The sequence below is a fragment of the Cydia splendana genome, chromosome 26 (assembly GCF_910591565.1).
Source record: "Cydia splendana chromosome 26, ilCydSple1.2, whole genome shotgun sequence".
Taxonomy (NCBI): domain Eukaryota; kingdom Metazoa; phylum Arthropoda; class Insecta; order Lepidoptera; family Tortricidae; genus Cydia; species Cydia splendana.
The window spans coordinates 5698305-5717801 of NC_085985.1; the positions used below are offsets into that span (position 1 = coordinate 5698305).

Sequence of the window (19497 nt, forward strand, 5' to 3'; positions counted from 1 at the left end):
CTGAAGAAACATATTAAATAACAGTACAATACCCTATAAGCCTTCGCGCCTAAATTTTTTAAATTTGCCGCATTATTCTACTGACGGAAATGGCTTGACAGACTATAGTAGAAATGAAACAAGGTTGGTATAATCAAGTTTGTATTATATAGTATCATAAGTGAATCAATCGGCCCGCAGGCAGCGGTCGGAGCAGCGCTTGAGGCAGTCTGGGTCGTTGCGGCAGTGCGCGCGGCAGCTCGCCTGGCAGCGGGTCGTTATGCGCACGTTCGTGCGCTCTAGCTTCTCATCGAACATCACGCTGAAATATAACCGGTCAAGCAAGTTTGTCACTAGAAAAAATGAAATTCAAATTTTCTATGGACCGAAAAACCTTCGCGCCTACATTTTTTTAATTTGCCGTTTTTTTCTACTGATGGAAATGGCTTGAGAGACTATAGTAAAAATTAAACAAGGTTGGTATAATCAAGTTTATACAATATAATAAGTGAATCAATCGGCGCGCAAGCAGCGGTCGGAGCAGCGCTTGAGGCAGTCCGGGTCGTTGCGGCAGTGCGCGCGGCAGCTCGCCTGGCAGCGGGTCGTTGTGCGCACGTTCGTGCGCTCTAGCTTCTCGTCGAACATCACACTGAAATGTTAGAAAAATATTAAATATTATAGGACATTCTTACATGGATTGACTAAGTCTCACAGTAAGCTCAAGAAGGCTTGTGTTGTGGGTACTCAGGCAAAGATAAATGTAATATACAAATACATAAAAAACACCCAAGACTCAGGCAAAAATATCTGTGTTCATCACACAAATAAATGCCCTTAAACCGGGATTCGAACCCAGGACCATCGGCTTCACAGGCAGGGTCACTACCCACTAGGCCAGACCGGTCGTCAATTTTATTAATCCTTTGAACGCCATGCCTTTAATTCGTGTGCGGACTGTGCGGTGCATCGGGGAACCTTATCGGAACACACGGGGGTTGATATTGGGCGTTTGAACGCGCAAGGGAGCGGGCGTGTGCTGTAGGTGGCAGTACTATACTTATTGGCAGTGGGGAGACACTCCTTCGGACAAACTCGGCTTCGTTCGGCTCAGTAGGTATTGATCCGAGCAATTATTAGAGTTGGCAGGAAGTCATCTTTTTGCGTGTACGACCACAGATAAGATAATGACTTGAATTTTGACAACCCTAAATAGCCGAAAGGGATAGTGCCATACATCAGAAAGGGATAGCATGATTCGTCCCTGAACCGCTATCAAACTTCGGTTTTGTAGGAAGTGTCCTTTCTGTACGGTAGTAGGGTAATTCGCCAGTAACTGGCCACCCCAAACCAAAAATAAAAACCGGGCAAGTGCGAGTCGGACTCGCGCACGAAGGGTTCCGTACCATAATGAAAAAAAAAACGCAAAAAAAATTGCAAAAAAAACGGTCACCCATCCAAGTACTGACCACGCCCGACGTTGCTTAACTTTGGTCAAAAATCACGTTTGTTGTATGGGAACCCCATTTAAATCTTTATTTTATTCTGTTTTTAGTATTTGTTGTTATAGCGGCAACAGAAATACATCATCTGTGAAAATTTCAACTGTCTAGCTATCACGGTTCGTGAGATACAGCCTGGTGACAGACAGACGGACGGACGGACGGACGGACGGACGGACAGCGAAGTCTTAGTAATAGGGTCCCGTTTTACCTTTTGGGTACGGAACCCTAATGAATTCGATTCACCTATAAACATAATTCATTTTAGTATAAGGTTTCAATAACTGGCCAGTTACTGGCGAATTACCCAACTATTATTTATTATGTTATTGGTGTGAATTGTTAATGTCCAGTTAAATATTTTAATTTAATTTAACACGCACGATGCCTTGATCACAGATTTAAACCTTAATTAGGTACCCATATGAACATTGGGTTTATAATCACCTGGTGCAAATAGAAGCATCATAGTGTAACACAGGGGGAGCGACGGCCGCCATCAAAGAGCTGTCCTCGCCTACTACGTAATGGATGTGGTCGAGGAACATCGTCAAACAGATTTATACCTTAATTATAGGGTTATTGAGTTTATAATCACCTGTCAATGAACGGTACGCTGGTGCAAGTAGAAGCGTCACAGTGTAACACAGGGGGAGCGACGGAGCCACTAAAGAGCTGTCCTCGCTCCTCGCCTACTACTCAAGGGTTGTGGTCGTACATGTTGTCAAACAGATTTGTACCTTAATTATAGGGACATTGAGCTTATAATCGCCTGTCAATAAAATTTACGCTGGTGCAAGTAGAAGCATCACAGTGTAACACGGGGGGAGCGACGGCCGCCATCAAAGAGCTGTCCTCGCCTACTACTTAATGCATGTGGTCAAGGAACATTGTCAAACAGATTTATACCTTAATTACTCGAGAATTGAGTTTATAATCACCTGTCAATGAACGGTACGCTGGTGCAAGTAGAAGCGTCACAGTGTAACACGGAGGGAGCGACGGCGGCCATGAGCTGTCCTCGCCTACTAATTAAGGATTGTGGTCGAGGAACATTGTCAAACAGATTTATACCTTATTTATAGTGTTATTGAGCTTATAATCACCTGTCAATGAACGGTACGCTGGTGCAAGTAGAAGCGTCACAGTGTAACACGGGGGGAGCGACGGCCGCCATCAAAGAGCTGTCCTCGCCGACCACGTAAGGGATGTGGTCGAGGTACACGTTGTCGAAGAGGCACATGCGTTTCATGTACTCCTCAGGGTGCGTCCAGATTGTTGGGGGGATGCCTGGAATAAGGAAAAAAATGTTGTAGCAAATTTGAATGAATGAATGAATGAAAATCTTTATTTCAGCAACTAGTGGGCTGGTGGCCCATACATAAATACCTTAAAACTAGCACACATTATAAAAAAAATATGTTTTAAAACTAAATAGTACATCACCCCGCCAGGTTGCGATGCATTACGCAACCCCGCAGTATCAGGGAGCCGGCCGCGGAACCGCCGAAACTTGACACCCTCCGGCCAAAACTCAACAAAGACTGCCTCCTAGCCTAGTCGGCAGGCCTATCCTATGAAACAGAAGGTCCCGGGTTTGAAACTTTGAATCCTGGTAAGGGCTGTTGCAAATTTGAGGACAGTTCGATTGTATTAATACGCTTCGCAAATAAATGTCTACGTGATGTCTCACACTAAGTACATCATTATTATATGTATGTATGTTTATTTATATATATTGAATTTGTATATAAGTATGCAGGTATATTTAGAATGTATATTTGTGTAGTATAGTATGAATGTCTGTAAACTTAAACGAGTTTGACAGCACTGGCTTCCCTCGAATGCGGCTGATAGTATCATAGTACCTAGTCTCGACTTGTGTCTATTTTCATATCCACTATTTACAACCAAACTATACTTCGTTTTTTTTAGCATTAGAAAAATTAGAAATAAGGTAAACAATCTTGATGTGTCTTTTAATTGAAAAACACATTTTAAAAATAAGTTGAAGCAAATATGTAACAATTATGAATCTAATACGATCATTTATATTCTTCTGCTTTCATAAGTAATAGTTATTGATTTTTAAAAAGCGTTTTTCAATTAAAAGACATGTCAAGATCGCTTACCTTCTTTCAAGTTCTTTCTAACTAATGCTAAAAAAACCAACTATATCAAAAAAACCAACTAATGCTAAAAAAACCAACTATATATCTATCTCTGTTTAGCCCAATGGTTGACTGGTAGATAATGCCTCAAGGCGTTAAGTCCGCCGTTTCTACTATTGTTGTGTGAATTTGGGCAATAATAATAGGCCTTTTCATCTGTGTCAGGTGTTTTAAGCAGCACCTGGCATCGACACTGCCTGCTCGTGGCGCATCAAGAAATTTGTGCAAAAAGTTTAACCCCCTTATTCATAACATAAAGGTGCTACAAACCTCAATTAGCTAATAATCGTTTGTCCTTATCTGTCATTTTGACTTATGTATTTGTAAGAAAGGGATAATCAGGCCCGTAAAGTTTTATGAATAAGAGGGTAAATAAATAAATACGCACCGACGGCGAGGTAGCGAGTGTTGCAGGTATGCTCTTGCACCAGCAGCGACCGGTTCCGGAACCATCCGACCAGCCAGCGCAGGTCCTCGAACTTGGTGATCTCGTCGTTGATGACCTTGCGCGTGAGACGGAGGTACTCCACGTCGGCCTCGATCACGGACTCGTCCTTGTCTTCGCCGTAGCTGGAAACAGAGGCTAATATTAAAAAGGCTGATCTTCTTAGGCCCACTTGCACCATTCCACTAACCCGGGGTTAATCGGTTAAACCTGGAGTTACCCTGGTTACTACTGTTACTAGTACAATTTGACACTAAGTTTAACGGTGTGGTGCAAGTGAACCTCATGAATTATTTCTTGAAAAATCCGATTCCATAATCTCTTGGAGTTTTCAAGGAAGACTTAAACTCTAACTGTATGTTATAATCAAATGAATAGGCCCCACCAGTTAGAAATCAACCCATTTTGAGATCTGAAACTTCACTCCTTCTAGTGAGTTTTAACTTGATTTTATAAAACATATCGAACATGTTATAACCATAACCAAATAACCTACGATAAAACAATGATAGAGTTAGACCAATAAAAGCCTGCAGCGATTTTGATAGCCCACGCACTGCAAGTGTTATTTATACGTTATAATTTCATAGAAGTTTGACGTTTAAAATAACTCTAGTGCTATTTGGTTGACTAAATAAGATTACTTACTTCCGGTACTGCATCTTAAGGATGGCCTCCGACATGTGTATACGGAAGATGACGCCGGGCCGCAGGTGAGCCTGGTACAGGTCCTTCGGCATCTCTACGTACTTCCCATCCTGTACAATTAAATACTGTTTATTATGTTACAATTCACTAGATGGCGTTGTACTTTGATAACCATAGGTAGCTAAAACGCCTTTAGTATGCACTTATTGGAGTTTGGTGTCTGTGAAATTGGTTAGGCGTCGAGCGAGTCCAATTTTAAGTTTCAAGCTTAGGGCTTGTGCACAACCCAACAAACAATTAGGCGACACTGAGCACTTATTTTATCACCTAAAGACATATAACGGCTGGAGAATAGCTATATACTCTAAGCTTACAGGCTCTGGTGACATCAAGGTCTTTAAGAAGTCCATGTATAGCTTTAAGATCCACAATAGCCGTTTTGGCCGCTATAATGGATCTTAAGCAGCTAGTGTTATAGCTCAAAGTGAATTCTACCACCTTAACATCTATATGAGTAATAAGCAGCTGCAATTTTCACTTAAGGTTCTAAACAGGCGATAAAAACTCTTTTATAGCTCCGTTACTCGCAATCGCTTCTTAACTCTCTTGTCTCACTTACAGTCGAAAAGAGAAGTTATGAGTCACTTTTATAGATCATGTAGTCGCAGACGGGCGTTATTCAATACCTTAGTACATCTTATAGTGTTATTAGAGTCTTACTTACAACCTAAGCCTATAGCGCCATGTTAATATGACCGATGAATCAATAAGAAAAACAAAAATTGTTAATTAGAACGTAAATACTTAATAAAAATCGATAATTTTACTCACTATAGACATAATGTTAGTATTGTTGTATTTAAAACCGGACTTCACGTATATTGTGTAATTTTGCGAAAATTAAATACGGTGGACCACAATTTAAAAAATAATATATTCAGATAAATATGCAAAGGATCAGAGGCCCTTTAAAATTTTGTTAGTAATACATATAGTTATTGACAGTGTAATTAATTTCGCCATCATAAATCCGCAGATAACACCGGCATCGGTGAACTAAAATAATTATTTGCTTTTATTTATCCGCCATTACATTTCACTTCAAGCTGTCACAGTGCAAGCTTACAAATAATAATACAAAATGGAAACATCTGCAACCAAAGCAGTCAGGGCTAAGGAAAAAATGTGCAATTACCTTCTTGAGTGTTACAAATATTGACTTTAAATGCTAATATACCATCTAAAGCTGAAAGTATCAACTATATAGCTCTACACTACTACTCAAACAGTTAGTAGTCGCTTATTTGGCACCCTTTTAAATCCTAAGTTGTTAATCAACGCTATTACAGCACTACTTTAGCGCTCTTCTACTACAACAGTTTGTAGTCACCTATATGCAACCCATATAGCTCCTAAAGAATTAATTAACACTATTGTAGCTCCACTATACCGCTCTTATGTCTCTTTTTTTATCCCCTAACCCTACTGTAGCACTGTTATAAATCTTACGGTGATAAAATTTGTGCCCAATCCGGGGTTAAAACGGGGTTATAGCCGGCTATAACTCCTATTTTTAGAGTACTAACAACACCTAAAGAGTAAATAGGCGCTTATATAAATCTCTTGTAACCCTTAAATTTAGCGCCTAATGTTAGTTGGGAAATCACGCGAGCTTTGATAGGGGGTCACGAAAAAATCTAAGGTATATAAGGAGACCTCATGTGTATTTTTACACGAAAAAATACAGGAGGGGGTAGCCAAAAACCTTACCAAATATCACCAAGGGGGAGGGGGGGTCAAAATGTAGCCGAAAACACCTCGCATAATTTGTGCACAACCCCTTATGGCAGTTTGAGGAAAGAAGCGCCTGGCTCGTTGGGTGGACGACATCCGGAAGATTGCGGGCCATTTCTGGACGATATAAGCTCAGGACCGGGACAAGTGGCGTACTAGAAGAGAGGCCTATGCTCAGCAGTGGGCGATAAAGGGCTGTTATGATAATACGAAGTCTACCTCACTCGGTGAAGCAGTATGACTGACTCGAAGCAACGTCAACTACTGTGGAACACACATATATACGGTCTGAAACAATGTCACTATCGGGAGCACACGCTCACACGCAACTACTTAGCTTAGGGCCACTTGCACCACCCCACTGACCCGTGGTTAAGCGGTTAAACCATTAACCTAGTGTCAAATTGTACTGGTAACTCCAGGTTTAACCGGTTAACCCCGGGTTGGTGGAATGGTGCAAGTGGGCCTTACAGGGTTAAGCATTCCCTAAGCTACAAGACGAGAATCGCATTCACTCCGGAGCATCCCCGACTCAATGGGGACTCTGAATCGCAATCAAGTAACACTGTTTCACTGATGAAGAAAGAATAAATTATGTATGCTGCACGTATACGAACTTCAGTCCTCCTCTGATCGGGTCCAAGCCAGGTGTCGCTTAAGGCTTCTTCCTTGCTGCGGTGCTCTACTAGTATCTGATTCGTCGCGCTGCCGTTGTACAGAGACAGGGCGACTACGACCACTGGTACATGCTCGTGTTACTAGGTATACGAACCTCAGTCCTCCTCTGGTCGGGTCCAAGCCAGGTGTCCTATACAGGATTCTTCTCCTTGCGGCGCGGTTGCTGCGGCGTGCTACCGTTGTACACAGACAGCTGTACCACTGGTAGGTACCTGCTCGTGTTACTATGTATACGAACCTCAGTCCTCCTCTGGTCGGGTCCAAGCCAGGTGTCGTATTGAGGCTTCTTCTCCTTGCGTCGGCGGTGGCTGCTGCGGCGCGCCACCGGTACTTCGGTCGCCGCGCTGCCATTCCCCTACCACAGACACGGCTTTATATAAACAATAAAATGGTCGAAAACTGCAAGCTGTTTAAAGATTTACATAGGTACACAGTGGCGTAGCGTGAACTAAGTATTCTAGCCGTGGGCGAAGTCGCATCTGCGAGGCTCTGTTCTTTTACTGTGCTCGAAGCGGCCTGGCGATAGGGCCCCCTTGGGGCGAGAGCCACGACGACCCACTTCGCCCACATCTACTCGTAGCTACGCCACTGGTAGTACAAAGCCACTACTACTCTGCTAACTATGCTTGAGGTGATTCGATATTAAGAACCTGTGATCAACTACCTAAAACATTTTTTAAGATTCAATACGTGTATTTTATATACTCTGAAATAACTATGAAAGCGCTACACAGGGCACATACTGCGAACATCAAAGTTTAATTTAACATCACTCCAAACCAGGGACCATTACCGGTATAACTAAAAATCAAAATATCTCATACCTTTCACAATATTTCTTTGATATTATAGAATAGTATTTAGGTAAGCATAATGATTGATCACATTAGCCAAATAAGTGCATAAATATACATAAACAACCGTGATACCGAAATTGAATACCTGTTTATTTGTATGAAAAATATACCGGTATTGGGTCCCGGCCTCAAAATTGCAAGAGCTGTAAAGTGCAGGATGGAGATAGGTACTCGTATAAGTACCTACAATTTTATATTTGAATGCTGTTAAGCAATAATGTGTCAACCCACATTAATTTTTCAATAAGATGTCAACTCAAAAAATTGACGCTTAAAGTTGACATTTGATTGCAAAATGGATGTGGGATGACTCATTTTTGCTAAACACCATCCATTTACAATGTTGGCGGTAGCCTTCGTGTGTTTTTCACTAGAGATGCACCGGATATTCGATTATCCGGTATCCGGCCTATCCGGCTAATATTTTAATATCCGGCCGGATATCGGATAGTAACATTGCTTGATTTCGGAGTAAACAAATTGGATCTAAGAAACAGTCACGGTCATAATTGTACCCGTTTATTATTTTAAAACAATTTAAACATTCCACTCACTTGCACGCGCACTCATTTCGAACCCAGAAATGAGTGCGCGTGAACGTTAACTACGAAACAGGTCAAAACCTGCACAATGCGCACCTGAAGAACATCCGCCGGCCGAATATTCGGCCGATGGTCAGGCCGAATATCCGGTATCCGGCCAAACAACTATCCGTTGCATCTCTAGCTTTTACATTACAGTATTAGGTAATGTAATAGGTATTTAAACCACATACCTCTTTCGGTGGAGCTCCGGTGCGGCCCTGACGTCTTTGCACGCGTCCGCGCCGCCGCTGCATCAATAAGACTTAGAGCGTTTTTACATTGTCCGATCCGATGTCGTCGGACAATGTGAAAACGCTTTTATTCCTCATGATTTTTATAAACAAATATAAGGGGGCATTTACACTGAGCCGACCTCCATGATCGACAGTTGACTTCTGTATAAAAGAACCCTTATTAAATTTACTGTAAAGTACTGGGGGCCTAACAAAGTGACAATAGTACTTCAACTCCAATCAAACCTTAAACAATATACAGGGTGGCCAACAAATAAGTGCATTCCCGTTGGCAGGGAGGTTTTGGGATTATACTGAGCAACTTTTACTATGGGACCAACCCCAAAAAATTTACCCTCCCATAGAAAATGGACCAGCCAAAATGTATGAAACAGCTAAATTCTTTTTTTGCGGTTTCGGGGTTGGTCCCATAGTAAAAGTTGCTCAGTATAATCCCAAAACCTCCCTGGCAACGGGAATGCACTTATTTTTTGTCACCTGTATATTATGTATGGAAATGATAACGATACTTTTCATTGCATCTGTCATCCTCAATATATTTTTACTTTTCGATTGGAGTTGATCCTTAAATTATTGTCACATTGGCTACGGCACCTGTACTGACGGAATCAAATATATAGTGACCGACCAATGTGGTCAAATAACAGACAAATAGGTACACATTGTTAACCTTTTCGACGCCGTGTCAAACACAAAAGCTGTCACTCGAACGCCACGTCACCGAAGTGTCAAAACTGAAATTGAACTTTATGCATATGCACGTAGGTCTGTGTTGCTCTGTTGCCGATTAATCCGTTTTTGGCGTTGGACCTGCGGTGCGGATATATCGGTCATTGGCGTCCAAAAGGTTTAAAAAAACCTATGCTATCTTAAAAAGTCGGTTAAAAGGTAAGTAGCATGCGTTATAAATGATACAACCGTCTAAATCCCCACAATTTATTGCCAAATCACTCCTCAACATCCTTAGGCTCAGTGATGGAATCCACAAACACCACGGAGTTGCATTCCGCCGCGTCACACTGCAGCATTGGGGGTACTTCCACAGGAGTCACCGAATACTCGTCTCCGATCACATAGGGATTTCCATCTATCCATAGAGCGTCAAACAGACAGTATATATGTACCTTTATAGTCATGTAACTTATGAACTTGTAGATCCTTCCTCCACACTCGCCTAAGTGCTCTTTAATGCTCTTATCTGTCTTATACATGAGTAACAGGTTGTGAAATTTAGTGATCTCGTCCATGACAACTTTTTTTATTAAGTTGGTATAGATTATATCTGATTCTATATGTCTCTCCGGGTCTTCGTACATGCGCTGTTTGATTCTTAAAATCGCATCGGACATACGCACTCTGAAAATCACCCCGGGTGACATTTGGTCGGGTAGTATGGCGGGTTTTTTGGTCGAAGTAGTGAATTCCAAAACTCGATCTTTTACGGGTTCCGGGTACACGTAGTGGTGGGGTCTTTCACGTATTTTTGGACCTTGTTGAGTGAGGAAGCGGCGCGTTCTCTGCACAGATAAAAAAAGTATTTTGAACCAAACATGTGTCAAGAAAATTTGTTTTAAAATTTTTGGAACTTTCAAGGTATCTTGAACGCAACAAACTTTGTGGTACTAAAAAGTACAGGTATCAAATTATAGTTAAAATATTAGTTCCAATTTATGTTACGAGAAGGAGGTTTCTTGGTTCAAAATACCTTTTTTATCGGTGTGCAAATAATCTTTGTGTTATTTAGCGTTGCCTAGATACTGAATAGTATTTAAACAAGTCTCGGACCACGCATAAGTCGCATAACGGAGGTTTCTGTACCTACTTCGATATGTCAAGAAAAAGTAATAATCTAAAAACCGTAGGTACAGTCGACGTCAAAGATGTGTTTACCTTTTTCGCCTTATTACAAAGGAGTAAGGTGCAAAAGTGTAAACATATCTTTGACGTCGACTGTACATAAAAAAGAACATAATATTGTCATGGCCATGGCCTAAACGAGAAAATATTTTTCATTGAACCGCGGTCGCTTTAGGTATAACACGACACTGTAGGTAACTAAAAATAAATGCAATCCGATAAAATAAATTTATTTATCTTATTTTCTGATAAATAAAATAAATATATGACGGCGCGCTGTCGATTATTGCGCCCACATTTGTTCTGATATTTAGATTACTTGCGAATGTTGGTTACTTAGTTGTTTGTTTAGATTAATTGAACGTAAAATTGTAGTAAATGATGGTAGTTATCAAACAATGTTTGTTATGATTGGTTAAACGTCAAAATATTATGGTTGTTATTAAAATGTAGGGTATCTTTGAAATTATGTTGACATTGACAGTCATGAAAATGTTGAAGGTAGTATTTAAATAGGAGCGGGTTCCCCCCCGAATAGGGTAGCAAGATGGCGCCGACCGGTCGGCAGTTGTCATTCTGGTGACGGCTGCGCGCGGTGGTGCACGTGTTCTAACCTATTGGCTCCTAATCCAATTTTATTGTGCCAATCACATGTAATTTTAATCTAAAGCTTATTTAAATAAAATCAGTGATTTGTAAACGTGTAGAACGTGCTTTTATTTCCGCGTTTTCCCAAAATTTATACCGCGATGGGTGATAACAATAAAAGTGACGATGCCAACACTCGGGATGTGTTAACCAGCGATGACAAGCGTTCCGCCGAGCCTCCTGGTGCTTCGTCATCAGAAGTGGGATTACCCCGTGCATTTCCAGAGCAGCCTACAGGTCAGAATGAAAATTTTTCACTAAGTAATGAGTGCGATCGATGGAAATCTCTTTTTGAAATGCAACAACGGAACTTGGCAGAGTTAATTCGTGCTATACAAGAACCACGTGCCACTGAATCAAAAGTTTCTTTGCCTGAATTTAATCCTGATATTCAGGATTGCGATGCACGTGCGTGGTGCGAAACAGTGGACTTATGTTTGCGAGAAAAAACCCCTTTCCGGAGGTAAGCTTATAATGACCATAAGTAAAGCACTCAAAGGAAGCGCAGCAGCGTGGTTAGCACAGGCTAGTTTTCCTGGAATAACGTGGCCCCAGTTGAAAGACCTGTTTCTCGCCCGATTTGATTTTGTTGAAACTCCTGCCGCAAATTTATGGCGACTATTCAACGGAAGCCCAAAAGCAGGTGAATGCTTATCCGTTTACACCAGTCGATTTTTGAGCGCTTTGCTGGCAAGATGGAAATCTTTGACAACTGAACGAATCGCGATCGCTGTTGCACTAGCCCATGCTGCTAAGATAGAGCCTCAACTTCAGAGAGTGGCATTTACGACTGAAATCGAAAATCGCAATAAACTTCTGCAAGAGCTTATGGCCTTTACTTTTAGAAAAAGACGACCTTCTTATCAAGACAAGACAACTTCGTTTGTGGATGCAAAGAAGCCGCGTACTGATGGCTCTCGACGATGTAATAACTGTGGCAAGCTAGGCCATGTATCTAGTGAATGTCGAGGGAGCAGTAGTCGTGACGCCACCACTAGTATAGGTTCCGAGAGTTCGAGTACATCTACTCCCCAACTCTCGAAAGGAGACAACGAACAGAAGAAGAAGATTACTCCAACCTGCTTCAAATGTGGTGAACCAGGTCACATCGCTACACACTGCCCTAGTAAGGACACTAAGGCCAGCGATACACGGGTCGAGCGACGGGTGGACGTCTGCACCATCAAAGCTACTGATCATCTCATGGATGAAACCGGTGAGAAGTTTTCATTTTGTTTGGATTCTAGTGCCGAATGCTCTTTGATGAGCGAAAGTTCAGCAGGTAGACTCTCCAGTAAACAAAAGTATTATGCAGTGGCTTTGCTTAAACGTCTGAATATAGGCGTGGGTTACTATATCAAAAAAAAATGACTGGAACACTGAAAATATTTGGTTGTTTATAGTTACTCGGACTTTTCAGTGGGCTAAAATAAATCACGTGCATGAAAACATCATGCATCTAAAAAAACTGCTGCTGGGAAAAGACTAACAAAAAGTCTACTGTCACTTTGATTTCCAAACATGAAAATAGCATAACTTGCAGGGTAGATGTTTCTCAAGAAATTACTTTGGGGTTTATTGCAATGCCCATAATGTTGATTTACATTTTGACACAACAAGTAGGAATAGGTCTTGGAAAGATGAGTTGCCTGATATTTAACTGGCTATCAATTGTACAAATGTAGTAGGGTAACAAAAGCGCTCACCTTGGAGCTTTTAATAGGAAAGTTTGCTAGACCTTTAGACCTAATGACATTAGAAACATAGATTAGAGACATTAGAAAAATGAGACTGCAATTGACGTAAATTCTTTCAGAGAGCGATCGGCACGAGAAACAGAGGATAGCGTTTTTTTTTACGAAAAGAACGGATTAGATAGCGTTGATCACGTTCTTTTGGAAAACCACGAGCGTACCTAATTAAACCAAGTTAGACTTAAAATCTTCAGGTCCATATTTGGTAGTACGAGTAGAGTTGTTGGATGGTGACGGGTATCTACCGAGGGCTTGGTTGGAAATCCCTATTGACCAAGTTATGACAGAATGTGCCGATGACGGCGATGGTGTGTAATTGTATTACATACACGATATTTCCACTCATGTTCTCCGTAGTGACAGTGACTCGCCTGTGTGGCAATGACTCGCCTGTGTGGCAATGACTCGCCTGTGTGGCATTGACTCGCCTGTGTGGCATTGACTCGCCTGTGTGGCATTGACTCGCCTGTGTGGCATCAACGCGCCTGTGTGGCATTGACGAGCCTGTGTGGCATTGACGAGCCTGTGTGGCATTGACGAGCCTGTGTGGCAATGATACACCTTTGTGACACTGACTGACTTGCCTGTATGGTACTGACTGACTGGCCTGTGTGGCACTGACTAATTAGCCTGTGTGGCATTAATAACTCTGAGCTGTTTGTATGATTATAACTGTGTGTGACACCCTGATCCCATATGATACTCATGACCTTGTGTTAAAATTCTGATGGGCCTGTGTGGCCAGAGTTTAACTTTATTTAGTGTGTGGCATATGTTGGTCAGGGTGACCGAGCGGAGCGTAGTGTAAACCAATATTTATTACTCGTTTGCAGATGCTGAAGATGAGACAGCTGCCTCAGCACACGAGGACGTGTGAATATGCAGGACGGCCGTGACGGCGCGCTGTCGATTATTGCGCCCACATTTGTTCTGATATTTAGATTACTTGCGAATGTTGGTTACTTAGTTGTTTGTTTAGATTAATTGAACGTAAAATTGTAGTAAATGATGGTAGTTATCAAACAATGTTTGTTATGATTGGTTAAACGTCAAAATATTATGGTTGTTATTAAAATGTAGGGTATCTTTGAAATTATGTTGACATTGACAGTCATGAAAATGTTGAAGGTAGTATTTAAATAGGAGCGGGTTCCCCCCCGAATAGGGTAGCAAGATGGCGCCGACCGGTCGGCAGTTGTCATTCTGGTGACGGCTGCGCGCGGTGGTGCACGTGTTCTAACCTATTGGCTCCTAATCCAATTTTATTGTGCCAATCACATGTAATTTTAATCTAAAGCTTATTTAAATAAAATCAGTGATTTGTAAACGTGTAGAACGTGCTTTTATTTCCGCGTTTTCCCAAAATTTATACCGCGATGGGTGATAACAATAAAAGTGACGATGCCAACACTCGGGATGTGTTAACCAGCGATGACAAGCGTTCCGCCGAGCCTCCTGGTGCTTCGTCATATATTTATTCATCAGAAAATAAGAACGATCAAAAACTAGAAGCAGCAAGCGAGTAACAACCTAGTTACCCCATAAAACGTAAGGGGCACTGCAGCTTCATCTATTTTAGTTATCAAATATATGGCTAAAAAATTTAGCACTACTTTATAGACAGCTGGAATCAACATAATATGTATAGACGTCTATACGCTTAAGACAAAGCTGTGACTTCCTGGCAAGCTGAGGGCCTACCGAATCACGTTCGACGTGTTGCCTCCCTGTCACACTTACGTACGAATTTACAAGTCGAATGTGGTTCGGGGCAGGCCCTCTGATTTAGCACGCACACTAACTTATCGGGTTTGGGCCAATCATCTCTCGCCCCCCAGTTGTAAATGTGTGCGTGTTGCGCGTATACGCGAGGAAATCGGCGCGTTATGAAGTCACAGTATTGTTTTAGCGACCCTACCTCTGATATCTTTCAACTCTGTGACTTTATGCGTCATTATAATATAATATACTATACTACTACTAACTATATCATAGTCGTTAGATTTGTAACTGGCCCCGAACGGCTAATCCTTTGGCTATTGTTAAGTAAAAATGCACGTGCCACTAGCCGGCCACTTAAACCGGTTATTGGATTACAACTCCTATGGAAATTGTAATAAGATTCAAAATGAACACATGGCAAAATAGCCGTTCGGGGCCAGCTACAAATCTAAAGACTATACCTTCAGATGTGCAAATTTAATGCACAGGACTATAACCGCGAAAATCGAAGTTCGCTCTCTATCGCTCTAATTACTTAATTGGAGTAAAAGATAAAGATCCCAGCAATTTGCAAATTTCGGTTTTCGCGGTAGCCCCTCAGTTACTCTATGGTTTACGATGAGTGATAGTGCTGCACTCTGGCGGCAAAACATTGCAGTAATACCCCCTATAGCGTACCTTGGCTCGCCGTTTAAGTCTGTTGTGTTCGGGCGCGTCGTCTGCCAGCTCCTCGGCCTTCCCCGCCATGTCGTACGGCGCCCACGGCTCGGACCCGCGCTCCAGGTCGCCCTGACACAAACACATGTTACAACATACATTATTATACCATTATTGGGTTCGATGACGGTTTCGCCCTTCCACACTTCGACTGAAACCCCTTTTCTACCCTATGACTTGAGAGTCATGAGCTAAAAGAATGAATAGGTAAGTAGTTCAAATTAAGAAATTACCTTCATATGCGGGACTTTCTTCGGTGACATAAGATTCACAGGCTGCTCGTAGATGTCATCTTTCAACTGCAACCACATTTTTTTACATTAATCCGACATTATTAAAAGAGATTTCAATATTTAAAATTTGTCATCAGGCCAATTAAACCTGTAAAAACATTAATTACATAAAATTAATTGTACAGAGTTGTAAAAGGCCCAAAAAGAGGTACAACTGTTCTAAAAGCTTGTCAATATTTAGTACCGGCCAGACGTCATGTTTCTCGGAAAAATCTGAACACCGCGAACTAGGATTTTCAACACACGGTACAGCGACATCTAGCGGGCAATTTGACAACTAAAATTAACTTCTTGCAAATAAACCTAAGAAATACATACATATACACATTTGATCTTAAAACAAACCTGATCGATTGATACCTTAAATAAACATTTGTCATCTAGCCTATTGTGTATGTACAGTCACCTGCAATAATATGTTGCACAACGAAGGCCGCAAAAATATCTGACACGATCTTATTTGTAGAGCCATAAGAGCGTGTCACATATTTTTGCGACCTTCGAAGAGTAACATATTATTGCAAGTGACTGTATACACAGAGTTATAGAGTTGACAGATAGAGGTATGACCACATAAGACCACACTGTGACTTCTTGATAATCTGATTTGGTAATTTTGGTATGAGCCAATACTTTTGAATAATTTTTGAGGCATTCGTTCTAGTATTCCCGATTGAGAAATATATGCCTTGTGTGGTAATTATTACTTACGTTGTGAAAATTAAATCCGAAGCTAGGGTCAGGGTCCGCGCACGCCGCGCTCAGCAACTGTAACAAACAATATGTTGATGTTATCCCTCATCAGGGACATAGGGCTCTCAGAAGGGATTTCCATTCTTCGCGGTCCAGCGCGGCCTCCTCCAGCTCCGTCCAGCTGAGGCCAACTGATGCCGCCTCTTTTTCCACTGTGCGCCTCTCCAACAAACAATATGTTACTCTCATGTTACTCTACTGTCATCTGAAGGAGGGCTGCTACCTGCCACATTGCCTATAATGTTTTAGTAAAATTGCATTTTTACTTCGGTGATCTTTTAGATAATTAATTATATTTATTTGTTAGCTATAAAAAATTGTAGAGATTATCCTGACACAAAGCCCACACACTTTTTTAATGGCTCCAGACCCGACATATACATACTTATCTTGAGAAGCTTGGATGGATGGTTGGACCATGATCATAGTTAACTAACCATCCATGACCATGAGCATTTATTAATAATATTGTATTGTATCTAATTTAATTGAATAAAGACTTAAATATATCTAAGTTAAGTTAACTAACAGAAGTATACTTTCTTTCAAATTATTAAGTTATTTTAATTTTTTTACCAGCAGCACACAAAACGTTAAGAACATGTCTTCGAGCCAGCCTCTGGCAGCGAATGACTCTGGCAGTTAGCAAGAATTGGTCAAGTTTTCCTAATTGATTGTTAGTTTTAATTAATTGGGATCGTTAGATTGATAAGTCTTCGACGATAAAAAATACTGCATAAGTCTTATTAACCAGTAAAGGCTTGGCCATATGGAATACACATACCATGTTAGAGCACCAATGGTGTGGGTCAAATCTTGAAAGCTAAATTTCACCCACTTCCCGATTGAGCTGAAATTTTGCATACATATGTAAATGGGATGACAATGCAATATTATGATGACATGGAGCTGATCTGATGATGGAGACAGGATGTGACCATGGGAACTCTGTGAGAAAACAACGCAAACTTATTGTGTTTGGGGTTGTTAGAATTGTCTCAGTGAGTATTAGTTGCCTGTGGAAAGAAAAGTACAGTCAGCGACAAAAGGTTGTACCAAAAAGGTTTTTTTTTTAATAAATTTTTTACCTCTTTTACGCATCCATTTGCCGTGCCACTGACGCCACGGGGGTAAAATTTAGTTTTGTGAATAACTAATGCCAACCTGAAAGTGGGGTGTTTTTAGTAAATTTTCATCAAAAAACGATCGACGTCAAATGCCGTCGTTGTCACGATTTTGCGTTGACGTCAATTGCCGTCTGTGGCGTTCAAAAGGTTAACTGCTGGTTTGTACTACGTACTACTATTTAAAAGGTTCTAATGATTATACTTGATAAATACATTTTACTTGTTGGTAATAATTGGAGTAATCGAACTGACGTTGGCGGTAAATAAATAAATCCAAAACGTGACTTTAGAATATTAAAATTACCTCAGAATTGAAAGAAAAAGGTTCTAATGATTATACTTGATAAATACATTTTACTTGTTGGTAATAATTGGAGTAATCGAACTGACGTTGGCGGTAAATAAATAAATCCAAAACGTGACTTTAGAATATTAAAATTACCTCAGAATTGAAAGAATGTATCATTTACCTTATCTGAACAGTTTTTTTTTCATTTAAATCCGTAGATAAAAGGCAAAAGACAAGAGAAGTAAATTCATTCGTTTTGTAGTTCTAATCCTTGATATTAAAAACGGTAATAAAAACAAATAAACAATACTTACAAATAATTTTGAAGCGTTTCATTGGAATCAAAATAATATTTTCTATTTTGCCCAGACTTGAGTATGGCGTAGAATATTCCAATTTTTGAGCGGAGGCTAGAGAAGACAGCAGTAAGAAATGTTTATCAAATTTATTTGGCATTTCAATATATTTCTTTCAGTAAATATTTAAAATAAACGTATAGGTACAAATAAATAAACAAAGCAGAATGGCCATAGACATGCCATAGACATTTTTAGTTGACACCTATCTTGTTGTAACACTTGTTGTAACTTAGCTTTATCGATTTTTTTCGCCAAGTTTGCATTTTGGATACTTGACATTACTATTATGTTGGTTAGTGAATGCTCCAATTTATTCCTAGTTTATGGTTTGCGAAACGTCATCACTACATCTACAAGTATTCTTTATCTGTGACAGTATGTCTCCTAGTGTCATGTCATATGAAATGTATAAATTTCTCTTCTGAAGTGAATTGTAATATATATTCAGACTCTAATATTTATTTATAAATTATTACCAAGTTCGTTTGTGTCTTGGCTACGCGCCGACGAGTTCCAGTAAGTTTAGTACCATTTAATTTTAGGTTATGTCGACGCAGATACAATTTTGTTTACGGTTCCATATAATCTGTTTTAAGTCAATATTTGATTGCTGATTTGCGCGTTATCTATCAAATAACGGCGCATTTAATCCTCCTTGGCAACAGATTTCTTGATATAGATATTTATCTGCAGTGTTCGCAACTTTAAGTATGTGTATTGATTTAGGTTTTTGCGGATTCCGCGTCAAAATAACTTATTTTTCTGACACTACTCTCAGTTCAGTTATGTGAAATGCTGACGACACTATTTAAATTAGTACATTATATCTTCATTCAAGAGTTTGCATTGCATAATACTCAAGTATTGATCACTTCTTATCATTGATAAAATAATTTATCAATGATAGTAAATCGTTTGACAATTATAATGCACACAACTCGATGTTGTAGTCATCAATTTGATCTTTCATCTATTTATAGTAAATCAATAAATGATAGTATCAATCATGGTAAACATTTGACAATACATGCACACCGCTTTATGTTATAGTCATCATTTTGATAATTTT

The 19497-nt window shown here is 40.4% G+C and overlaps 1 protein-coding gene and 1 long non-coding RNA gene across 3 annotated transcripts in view; one reads left to right on the plus strand and one right to left on the minus strand.

The window, feature by feature from the left end:
* LOC134803483 (uncharacterized) overlaps positions 1–19497 on the plus strand; it is a 196353-nt gene that overhangs the window by 76090 nt on the left and 100766 nt on the right. The gene's annotated exons all lie outside the window — the stretch shown is intronic.
* LOC134803362 (uncharacterized) lies at positions 151–17332 on the minus strand. Of its 2 annotated transcripts, none has more exons than XM_063776163.1 (10): positions 17230–17332; positions 16612–16668; positions 15841–15906; positions 15569–15679; positions 8847–8903; positions 7453–7569; positions 4743–4852; positions 4038–4219; positions 2585–2768; positions 151–301 (listed from the first exon to the last, which is right to left on the minus strand). In XM_063776163.1, the coding sequence occupies exons 1-10, from the start codon at positions 17254–17256 to the stop codon at positions 166–168; spliced, it is 1047 nt and encodes a 348-aa protein (XP_063632233.1). In that variant the 5' UTR covers positions 17257–17332; the 3' UTR covers positions 151–165. The 2 variants fall into 2 exon arrangements, with proteins under 2 accessions (XP_063632233.1, XP_063632232.1); XM_063776162.1 differs by lacking the exon at positions 151–301 and adding an exon at positions 461–628.